Raw genomic sequence first — 12522 nt, forward strand, 5'->3', positions numbered from 1 at the left:
AGTACGTTGGGGTTCTCTCTACTCTGAGTGGGTCCGAAATTTCCTGCCATAACAGTAAGCTTGTAAGATCATTTAAAGGCCATGTGACCTTGGGAGAGGGATTTTACATCTCTCATCTGAAAAAAATTGGGCTCATGACATCAGCATCAGCCTCAGAGAGTGATGGATGTGATAAACAAATGGACTGCACAGAGCCTGGTGCGGTGTCTAGCACACAGCGAAGCCTCAGCAGCCACCTGTGGCTGCTGTCATTCCCCTTCCAAGGGCACTAGAGAAGGTGAAAATCACTACCAAGAAATACACATCAATGGCACGATTACACATGCGCTAGTGAAACTGGACTCCCCATCTTCAGATGGCCCCTCCACTCTGCCTGTGAATTTCTGGATCAGAGCTCGGACCCCTCCATGTCTCAGCAAGAGAGCTGGTTTATCATCAGGTCATCCACACATAAAAGAGTGCCAGTGAAGGGAAAGAGGGAGGGGAAAAGGAAAGAGCAAGGAAATGTGGAAAGAAGGAAGGAAGGAAGGAAGGAAGGAAAAGAAAAGAAGAAAGGAGGGAGGGAGGAGAGAAAAATTAGGAAAGAAGAGGGAAGAAAGCAGGAAGGAATGTAGAAGGGAAGGAAGAAAAGAGGAAAGGAGAGAGAAAGAAAATTAAAATAAGGAAGAAAGGAAATAGGAAAGAAGGAAGGGGGAAGAGAGGAAAATAAGGAAGGGAATGAGAAGAGGGAAGAAAAGGAAAGGGAGAAACAAACCAGGAAGAAAATGAGGAAGGAAGGGAGGAAAAAGGAAGAAAGAAAATAAAGGAATGAGAAGGAAAGAAGGAGGGAAACAGGAAACATATGAGGAAGAAAAAGAAGAGAAGAGGGAAAGAAACTTTTGATGGAGGAAAATGGAAAGTTACAGAGCCTCTGAAGTTAATGCAACCAATTAGAAACCTCTCAAATCATAATCAATTACAATAATATTCATGTCAATTCTAATCCCAATATTCTATTGAAAGAGAAACGAAACCATATCAATACAGCTCCCTTGGCTCCTGCCAACATCACATCAGCTCCCGATTTCACTATAATTTCATCCTTTGCCATAAAGGCGATGGGTTAAAGCACCTACAAAAGGTAATCTGATTTTGCAAAATTTTTCTGATACAAGACTTCAACATTCAGGGAGTACTAGAACACATAAGATCTCGTGTGCTCATCTGGGGTTTGGAAGACAGGGTGGCCTTTCTCAGAAGGTCTGAGAAGGTGAGCAGAATGGGGCTGGGCAGGAGGAGGAAGTGGCCAGGAGATCCCTCCCTCTCTGAGCCAGCGGGGTTGGAACTTACCCTCGAGGGGGCAGAACCGAGTCACCTTCTCAGGCATCAGCAGCCCTAACTTGTGGCGGCAGTAAGTCTCCCCAATCTCCTGGCGGCAGTGCTTGGACTTGGCACGGGACAGGGCAGAGATGGCCTCCTTGCCTGAGATGTCACACTTAGGGGGCTGGTCATACTTGGTCTCGGGGGAGCTGCCCCCAGTTTTCCTGGCATGAGGCGGTCTGGACACATCCTTCCCGTGGCTGCTGTTGGCTGCAGCTCTGTCCCCGGGAGGCAGCACCTCACCGGGGCCTTTCCCAGGGAATGTATGTCCTTTTCCTTTCTCCTGCTGTTCCAGCTTCCTTTTCAAAAGGTCCTTCTGTCTACTCGGTGGCTTCTTCGCCAACTCAGGCTGGTGCTTCTGCTTTTGAGTCCTGGGTGCGAAGTTGCTGTTGTCGACATTCTCAAAGTCTTTGGGGACAGAGTTCTCGTTGTTGCTGTCTGTTCGCACTTTCTCTTTCGGCCGATGAGAAAAGTAGCCATCCTGGAGAAGAGGGGAGAGAAACAGAAGAGAAACTTGACTGAGAGATCATGCTAAGCAAACTGGCCTTTGAAGAGTGAGTCATACGGACTTGGAAGCCGGGGCCATAGTTTCACATCCTACTTTTGCTACTGGTTTAACCTCTGGTAAGATGGCTCTCTCTGGACCTCAGTTTCCCCATCTGGAAATAGGAGATGTTCCAACCAGAAACCAAGGCTTTTTCAAGCTCTAAAGTGCCATGACTACGATTCTCAATGCTTCTTATTAACCACACCTTTTCAAGTCAGTTTCTTTCCTTGACTGTCTTTGCCACTGGGTAACAAACATTTTGTTCCAGCGTCCCGTTTAAATTCCAGCTGAAAGTGCTGTGATGGTTTACTTAAGGGCTGGAAACGATATAATAAAGTTATAAAGGGAAAAATATTGGTAGGATATTATATACATTCCATTGCCTTTAGGACATGCTCATATATCTATGCCCATAAGAGAAATCAGACCGAGCAGTTGTAAATTCTGTGGGAAAGAAACCAGCCGCAATTTTTTTTTTTTTTTAGAGGAATGCAGCCCTTGTAGAATAAACTTTACACTAAGTCCTGGAGCAAAGCAAACTTGTGACACTCTTGTGCTTGAGTTTGGCTCTTCATGTGTGTACATGGAACAGAAGTGATGAAGTCATTTGGGGTCAAGACAAAGATCAGGAGTCATTCTGGAGACCACGCATGGCATGGATGTTTCCAGAAGGGCTGGACCCCAAACTCAGCTCCTCCATGGGTAAATGGGTCCTGGTTACTTTGATCAGTCGAATGATCAAATGCATCATTCAACCAATGCCCCAAATTGTTTCTGTAACATGTTGCTTCTGCTTAAAGCTCATTCCCAAGGCCTTAATCTGAAAGCGTATCCAGTGTCCTACAACATGGCCCCTGACCTCTGAAGCCACAGAGAACAGTAATGGCTCCATATAGCTGCCCTTTTTGCTATGGAAACACAGGGGCAATGGGCGGCATCCCTGCTAGTCCTCCTTTTAAGGAGGGCTGAAATATGCCTCTTACCAGTTCCCAAGGAAAAAGGTGTCGGGGCCTGAACAGCGGATCTGCAGGGGTACCCAAGAGCAGCTGACCCTCAGCAAGGCTCCCACCCCAGCAGGTCAGCAAACAACTGCCTGTGTTTTTTATAACTAAAGTTTTATTGAAACACAGCCATACCTGTCCATTTGTGTATTGTCCATGGCTGCTTTCCTGATACAATAGCAGAATGAATAGTTGCAATAGAAACTTTCTGGTCTGAAAAGCCTAAAATATTTCTATCCAGCCCTTTAAGAAAATGTATGCAGACCCCTGCTCTGCTGGAGTGTGAGTTAAAAGGCCTCCTCCTCTGGGACTGGGTTAGTTGCTTCTGTCCTCACCATCCATATACGACTTAGTGATGGCCTGGAAAAGAAGGTGCCCCTAGGACTGGGCGTGGTGGCTCACGCCTGTAATCCCAGTACTTTGGGAGGCCGAGGCAGGTGGATCACTTGAGGTCAGGAGTTTGAGACCAGCCTGGTCAACATGGCAAAACCCCATCTCTACTAATAACACACACACAAAAAAAATAGCTAGAGGTGGTGGTGCACACCTGTAGTCTCAGCTAACTCAGAAATCTGAGGCAGGAGAATTGCTTGAACCTGGGAGGCAGAGGTTGCAGTGAGCTGAGATTGCACCAATGTATTCCAGCCTGGGGGGAGAGTGAAACTGTGTCTCAAAAAAAAAAAAAAAAAAAAAAAAAGATGCCCCTCTAGCCTCTGCTCCATTGCTCCTAGCAGTAAGCACGAATTTCTCCTATTCGTTGGAGGCTCTGACACTAAGACACCTTGTGGCCATTCTGTAAGCTGAGTACTGCTATGACTTTCATTTTGCAGATGGGAAACTAAGCACCCATGAACAAGTGACTTGCCCAGGGTCACCCAGCTAGTTGGCAGTGAAGCTGGAATTCAAACCAGGCAGATCACACACCCCACACTCTGTGCTACCAGGGACACGATCCACTTCCAAGAAATTGTATGATCCTTATTACACCCATCACCCAAAACCCTTAAGTACTGCAAGCTGACACTGAACCACAAGATCTGGCCCCTCCCACCCAGCTAAATGAATCTGCTAGAGGTGTGTGACCTCCAAATTGCAATCTTCAGGCTGGCTAGTGGCCTATAGTGTTGCAGGAAGTCATAGGGAGACAGTAAGCAGCAGCCACGAAGCACGTGGAGTTTGAGGCTGTGGGAGCTGGGAGGTAACAAGGTAGGAAGAAGGAGAAAGAACCAAGAAAAAAACAGCTGACCAGTCCATATTGGGTCACAGGGCGGCTACTGGTTGTACACAGGAACTGCTTTTATATCCTGACCTATAAATGAGGGCCTTCTGCTTCTGGTCTTTCTTATTCTCCACAGATACCTACAAAAAAATCCCCTTCAGTTGGTACCTAGAGTACATCTTTATTCTTGTAACCTAAACAAAACCTGCTGATGTTCCTCTTTTCCCTTTTTTTCTATCCAGAGGCCCTTGAAGAGTCCCAAGCAGCCTCTCAGGCGCATTTTCTGAGCTCTTACCATGAGCCAGGCACCACAGTAAGTTATTCACAGGCATTACTTATAGGGTACTGACAATTGGATGTATTTATCTTGCCATTTTATAGAACGAGGAGCCAACGCTTGTTGTGATACATTCTTCACTATGGATCACATGCTAGGTGCCATGCTAAGCCCTTGGATGCAGTACCTCACTTAACTCCTGGAAATAATTTCCAACGTAGGCACTACTGTTCGCCCACCTTACAGAAAAGGGTGGAAAATAAGGTTGGGGATGTTGAGTAATTTGCACAAATTCATGTTGGGGAGGCAGTGAACTTGCATCTGCCTGATTCTAAAACCTGCTATTGTATCACGCCTCTTGTGTTTTGCTGAGAAGTAAATCAAGAAGCATTCAGTTCCCCTGCAGTGGAATAATGGGTATCACCGTCTTTGCTCATATTAGCGTCTGTCGGGATGGAGCTGATGGGGCAGGGGTGGCATTCAATAAAGCTATGAAAAATCATTTCTGTTCCATTCCTTCTAGGCATGTGTTAGGATTGTACGTCCCTATCCCTTGCATATTAGGCACAGACAGGAAACATGCTATGGCCAAGAGCAGTGACTGGAACCCATAAGGTGTCATTCCCTGGATACCACAATATCCAGCCACACTCCTGCTGGTGGAGGTCATGCATCCCTGAGTGAGGCCCATGTGGAGTAGAGACTCCACCAACCCTCAGTGTGCAGAAATTGACCCCTGCTGCTTTGAGTCACTGAGATTTAGGGGATCTGTGTTACTGTAGCATGGTCTAACTCGTCCCGATTAATCCAGGAGCTAACCTGATCTCCTTTCTTCCTTTGAGCCGAGTCAGGTACAGGAGCCAATTTTTTTCTCCCTCCAACAGACAGAAAAATCTATTGACGACTCCCATGCTCCAAGAACATATATTTAAATTCTGTCCCTAAGCCCATTTTCTAGAAGTTTCTAGAAATGTCTAAAGGGCAGGGAGTAAGCCAGAAGAGCTACTGCCCTGATGGACATCTTCGTTTTCTCTCTTCAGACATATCCTAAGTGTCATTCTGGGGCCCTTCTCTTTCCTTGTTATCAGCAAGTTTCCCTGCCACACAACAGAAAACCTCCACAAACCCCCATTTCAAAAGCTCCTGTTCTCCATCACTTTCTGGCTGAACTTTGCCAAGCAAAACCAGATAGAAAACACTGCGATCATCTCCCTCCACCCCCCACGGCCAATGAAGCTAATCTGACAATCAGAGAATGGCCAATTCCTCTGGCTAACGTGTAATATCAGGAAGAGGCACCACCATTGATTCTGATGGGACTCACGATTAATACCCGCTCTCTACTCAAGACAGGCCACCACAATGGCAATGATTAGCTTGTGGTGGCCCTGTGAACTTCTGCCTGGCCCCAGATGCTACTCAGCTGCCATGGGAACCCAAAAGATTTGAGTATAAGAGGGAAGGAAAATATTTTGTCTTCTGGAACAAAAGGGCTCACAGATACTAGATCGCTTCCAGAAAAGTCAGAGAGAGGCGCAGTCAGCGAGAATTGGAGGCCTGAGAATTTCTGTCCCTCAGAGTCATTGTCATTTTCTATAGTGACTGCGGCATTCTCTCTGGCTTCCCCCCTCCAATTCATTTTTTTCTTTTCTTTTCTTTTTTGAGATGGAGTTTCACTCTTGTCACCTAGGCTGGAGTGCAACAGCGCCATCTTGGCTCACTGTAACCTCCGCCTCCCAGGTTCAAGTGATTCTCCTGCCTCAGCCTACTGAGTAGCTGGGATTACAGGCATGTGCCACCATGCCCGGCTAATTTTTGTATTTTTAGTAGAGACGGGTTTTCACCATGTTGGCCAGGCTGGTCTCGAACTCCTGACCTCAGGTGATCCACCCACATCGACCTCCAAAAGTACTGGGACTACTGTGATAAGAACACTTAACATGAGATCTACCCTCTGAACCAATTTTTAAGTGTGTATTATTGTTGACTATGCAACTATAGTCAACAATATAGTACTATATGCAACATACAGCAAATTGTTGTATATTGTTGCATGTACTACTATATTGTTGGCTATAGTACTGCACAGCAGGTCTCTATGGCTTCTTCATTGTGCATGCATGATTGAGATGTTATGCCTGTCCATCAGCAACTCCCCATGCTCCTCCCCAATCCCCCAACTCCTGGCAACTACTATTTCACTCTCTGGTTCTAGGATTCGGACTATTTTCGATAGCTGATAGAAGCGGAATAAATACGTGTACTGTCTGTCCTTCTGTGACTGGTTTCTTTCAGTTAGCATAATGTCCTCAGAGTTCATCCATGTTGCTGTATGTTGCAGGATTTTCTTCTTTTTGAAGGCTAACATCCATTGTGTGTATATGCCACATTTTCTTTATCCAGCCATCCAAGGATGGACATGACATATCACTTCATGTTCCCCCTAACTCTTCATCTGACTGCCAAGGGGCAAACAGATTTTGGCTTTTCTGTCCTTTCTGTGGAGACTCAAGATCCAGAAAGCCAAACCCAGGATCCCTTCCCTTCACAAAACCAATCTTGGGAGGTCTCCAGGCAGACCCATAAAAAATAACCATCATATGCCCAGCACCCAAGTGGCCCATGCTCTGTGTCCTTTGAATCTTCTTGAAAACTCACCAAAACAGACAGTATTAGTACTCCTTAAGAGGAGGAAACTAACGCAGAGAGAGGTTAAATCACTTGACCGAGGCTACACTGCTAGTAATGAAGTGATTCAAACTCTCCGTGTCTCAGTTTCCTCATTTAAAACATTGGGATGATAACACCTTGGTATCCATGGGGATGATAATAATATCCATCTCAGGCCGGGCACAGTGGCTCACACCTGTAATCCCAGCACTTTGGGAGGCTGAGGCGGTCGGATCATGAAGTCAGGAGATCGAGACCATCCTGGCTAACACTGTGAAACCCCGTCTCTACTAAAAATACAAAAAATTAGCTGGGCGTGGTGGCACGCACCTGTAGTCCCAGCTACTCAGGAGGCTGAGGCAGGAGAATCGCTTGAACCCAGGAGATGGAGGTTGCAGTGAGCCAAGATCGTGCCACTGCACTGCAGCCTGGGTGACAGAGCGAGACTCTGTCTCAAAACAAACAAACAACACATCACCTCTTGGGTAATTCAGTGAGGAAGAGTGTATGTAAAACTACTAGAACATGCCCACCACACAAAGCTGGAAGAAGAATGAGCAGTAAACCAGACTGGGGAACTCTACCAATTAACACTCTCTCTCCCCTGACAGTCTCTGCCTAGAGGACAGATGGGTTATTATTTCGCAATTGTGATCAACTGGCATCATCTTCTCTACTCTTAATCAATCCAACTCTCTCACCTTGAGTTATTTATGCTAATGCAACCCTTTGACTTACTTTATTTTAATGTACTTATTACAATGATTGCACATTCAAATGTTTGCGTGCAAGCTCCAAAACTCTAATTGCTCTGCTGTTGCCTTACCTCTAAGCTGCTGCTAGAATCCATTTTTATTCTGGAGAAATAATTAAATGCAATAATGTCCTCCATTCCCATTCAACCTTGGGCATGTTTAGAGTCAATTTCAATCAGGTAGAAATATGCTAAACATAATATGGCTCCGAGAAGCAGGTTACCTGACCCACGCTGCTGCTGCAAAACACGTGGGTCTGTTTCCATTTTTCCCAGGTTCTCTTGGTTCAGGATGAATCAATACTTAGTCTACTGAATCCTGGCCCCTTGCTCCCATTTCTGAGGGGTGGGGGTGGGTTGCTGTGATTTTTAAACTATCCACCTTTGCTCTTATTGTTTATGTAGAAAGAGCACCAGGTAGGGATGGAGAAGACCTGGGTACTAGTATTGCATTAGCCGATGTCCAATTTTCTTATCTGTAAAATGATGTGTCCCGAATGTGTGTTACTAACCATTCTGAGTTAGTTATTAATCAATATATTCAATGAACAAAATTCTGCCACTTCAGCTCATTAAAACAATTCGATGGACCTTAAGAGACCAGGAACTGAGGACAAAATGGAAGCTTCAAAGGGTATCCCGTCTGCAGCCCTATCCCTCTATTATCGTCTATAGTAGCACACTGAGATTCAGAGGTCTGGACTCAGGAAGAAGTGAGTTTGATTCCTCCCTTCTCCATTTGCTGGGGTTCTTCAAGCTGGGACAGAACATTTCGCCTCTCTTTGCCTCAGTTTCCTCATCCATCCCAGAGAGCCGAAGATGGCACCTACCTCCCAGGGACTGAATCGATCAAGCATAGAAGATAGTGCCTGACACGTCCAAAGTGCTTAAGAAACACGTATGTCTTAGGTTCCGTTCCAAGCCTGTTGCACGTACTAACTCATTTAATCTCCATGATGAGCTGATAAAGAAGACGCTATATTTTCTACCCATTTTTCAGATTGGAACATTAAGGTTCAGGGAGGTTAAATGACTAAATCCACACACCTAGGAAACAGAGGAGCCAGGATTTGAACCCAGGCTGTCTAGGTCTGGAGATCATGCCTTTCAATACCCCACTGCCTCTCCACAGCTATTAGGAATAGGGACAGGGCCAAAGGGAAATCCCAGCCAGGTGCACTGCTCACACATGAGGGCGCCCGGCCCACCTGCTCATCGTGACCAGTTTACGGCTTCCTTTTGTGCCATGTGCACGCACAGCCGGCTGGGTAGTTATTTGGTGTTGAACTCAGTGTCCGAGGCTTCGTTCCAATCACCAAGGCTACCAAGGCCACTGGGAGGGACAAACGGGGAGAGGCCTGCACCTGCTTCCAAAAGGACCTCCGTGCCAGGGTAGGTGAACGGTGGAAGCACAGTGTGTGTGGCTGTACCAATTAGGACATGCAATTACCCAGGCTGCCAATGCAAATAGACCTAACAGAGGCCCCTCGCCCAGCTCATCTGCATGCACAAAAGGTGGCTGGCCAGCACTTAGAAACCCGTGGACCACGCTGGACGCAGGCAGGCCCTGCTTTAACAGAACCCTAAGTAAAAAGCCCTTTGCAATGTAGCATCATGTTAATGGGATGCAAAACAGCACAGGGTGAGGCAGGAAGGAGTGAGACTGATAGGGCTGGGTTGGAATCCAGTCTCTGCTCCTTAACTCTGAGACGGAGGGCAAGAGGTTTAACCTCTCAGAGCCTCATTTTTCTCATCTACAAAAGAAGGGGGTAAGAAGACCTACTTTGCAAATGTAAGGTGGGGATTAACTAATATGTCATGCACATATAATTCTATTTAACAAAACAACATTGGGTGAGAGGCTTGATACATGTTAAGCACTCAAGTGGCAGCAGGATGATATTTTAAGCTAGCGCCTTGTCACTTGATGAGCAAGTCTGAGTCTTTTGTTTGTTTGTTTGAGACGGAGTCTCGCTCTGTCGCCCAGGCTGGAGTGCAGTGGTGCGATCACGGCTCATCACAAGCTCCGCCTCCCGGGTTCACGCCATTCTCCTGCCTCAGCCTCCCGAGTAGCTGGGACTACAGGCGCCTGCCACCAAGCCCGGCTAATATTTTTTGTATTTTTTAGTAGAGACGGGGTTTCACCATGTTAGCCAGGATGGTCTCGATCTCCTGACCTCATGATCCGCCCGCCTCAGCCTCCCAAAGTGCTGGGATTACAGGCGTGAGCCACCACGCCTGGCCAAGACTGAGTCTTTTTGGAAAGGCAGAGTGTTGAGGCACAGTGGGTTGAAATCTGGACCCTGGCCTTTGCTCACTGTGTGGCCCAGGGCACAGTGCCTAACTTTGTCTACCTCAGTTTCCTTCTCTGTAAAATGGGGACAATAATGAGTACCCAATCTAATGAGGCTGTTATGAGAATTAAGAGTCAATGAATTTAAAACACTTAGCTTAATACCTAGAACTTAATAAATATTAGGTATAATTTATTAAAATAGAATTAATGATTGCAACGGTGACTTAAAGTGGTTCTTAAAGTGTGGTCTGGGAACTGCTGGGGGTCCCTGAGGCCTTCTCAGGGGATCTTTAATGACAAACTATTTTCACGATAATATAAGGACATTATTTTCCTTTCTCGCTTACTCTCTCATGAGTGTACAGTGGAGTTTTCCAGAAACTCCACTGCACGTCATACTGCATCAGAAATCAGAAGCAAATGTGAGAATCTAGCTGTCTTCTATTAAGCCAGGTGTTACAGAGATTTGCAAAAAATGTAAAACAGTGCCTCCCTTCTTCCTAAATTTGTTTTCGTTGGGGAAAAATATGCATACTTTTCATAAATATATTTTATATACACAAGTAATAGGTTATTATGACTGTTTTTAAGTGAATTAATAAACATTTTAAGAATGCCTTAGTTTAAATATTACTATATAGGAAATAATTGATAGCACCTACCTAAGCCAAAGCTCTTTGGGGTTCCTCAATAATGTTTGAGACTATACAGCAATCCTGAGACCAAGTTTGAGAACTACTGACATAATACATAAGTACAATCAGAAATATTTACTGATTCTTAAAATTAAAAGTTTAGGATTCTTTTATGTAGGCTGTTTTGCTACATGCCAAGCCTTTAGATTTGTATTTTACTTCCATACACAATACACACACACAGAACAGACAGAAATCGAAGTTGAGTGATAAATACTTTTTTTTTTTTTTTTGAGACGGAGTTTCGCTCTTTGTTGCCCAGGCTGGAGTACAGTGGTGCAATCTCGGCTCACCGCAACCTCCGCTTCCCGGGTTCAAGCTATTCTCTTGTCTCAGCTTCCCAAGTAGCAGGGATTACAGGTGCCCGCCACCACGCCCGACTAATTTTTGTATTTTTAGTACAGACAGGGTTTCACCATGTTGGCCAGGCTGGTCTCAAACTCCTGACTTCAGGTGATCTGCCTGCCTTGGCCTCCCAAAGTGCTGGAATTACAGGCGTGAGCCACTGCGCCCGGCCGATAAATACTTTCCTACAGAGAGAGGAACCCAGGCCCCTCAAGTCCTGAATCATCCTCAGGGAGGAAGAATGACCTGCTGTCAAGAGTTAGTCCTTGATCAAACTCTAGTCAGCCTCCTCTGCCCCCTTTTTCTACTGGGCCTCTCACCTTTACCTATAAAGACTTGAATGAAACGCTAACATTGTTTTTCTTTTTCTTTCTTTCTTTCTTTTTTATTTATTTATTTTTTGAGACAGGGTCTCATTTTGTTCCCCAGGCTGGAGTACAGTGGTATGATCACGACTCACTGCAGCCTCAACCTCCTGAGCTCAAGCGATCCTCCTGCCTCAGCCTCCTGAGTAGCTGGGACTACACAGGCTTTCACCACTATACCCAGCTTTTTAAATTTTTTGTAGAGACAGGACCTTGCTATGTTGCCTAGGCTGGTCTCAAACTCCTAGGCTCAGGCAATCCTTGGCTTCCTAAAGTGCTGAGATTACAAGCGTGAGCTACCACGCCTGGCCTGAAACACTAACATAGTTTCTCACAGCTCAAGGCCACATCCCTGGGATGACTCCAGCTCCTGCTTAAAGTGACTGCTTTAGAAAACTCAAGCCTGCCAAAATAATTTACTGTTTGTTCCAGCTAACACCTCTAGACAGGGCATCATCTCCCAGCCTCTGTAAGAGAGCAGGAGCCAAACTTCAAAAACAGCAGTTAGCAAACCCATTTGAGTCACACATAGACCAACCCTCCCTTCCTGCTTTTGGTAATTCTTCACTTCCCTGAGTCCACTGAGCTCATCTCCCTTCCCTCCCTCCCACCTCTCTCCTTCTCCCTTTATTATTATTATTATTATTATTATTATCATTATTTTGAGATGGAGTCTCCCTCTGTTGCCTAGGCTGGAGTGCAATGGCATGATCTCTGCTCAGTGCAACCTCCGCCTCCCGGGTTCAAGCAATTCTCCTGCCTCAGCCTCCTGAGTAGCTGGAATTACAGGCGTGTGCCACAATGCCCAGCTAATTTTTTTTTGTATTTTTAGTAGAGATGGGATTTCACCATGTTGGTCAGGCTGGTCTCGAACTCCTGACCTCGTGATCCACCTGCCTTGGCCTCCCAAAGTGCTGGGATTACAGGCGTGGGCCACCGCACTCTGCTTCCTTCTCTCTTTAAAACACCCAGTCACCTCTGAACAAATCCAAGT

The 12522-nt window shown here is 45.8% G+C and overlaps 1 protein-coding gene across 2 annotated transcripts in view; it reads right to left on the minus strand.

The window, feature by feature from the left end:
* The window catches only part of XYLT1 (xylosyltransferase 1), a 367139-nt gene that overhangs the window by 155091 nt on the left and 199526 nt on the right, over positions 1 to 12522 (minus strand). For both annotated transcript variants that reach the window (XM_009430383.5, NM_001037289.1), the window contains 1 exon segment: positions 1330 to 1840. In XM_009430383.5, the coding sequence (XP_009428658.3) occupies positions 1330 to 1840 (511 nt within the window).

Source organism: Pan troglodytes, chromosome 18, assembly GCF_028858775.2.
Source record: "Pan troglodytes isolate AG18354 chromosome 18, NHGRI_mPanTro3-v2.0_pri, whole genome shotgun sequence".
Lineage (NCBI taxonomy): Eukaryota > Metazoa > Chordata > Mammalia > Primates > Hominidae > Pan > Pan troglodytes.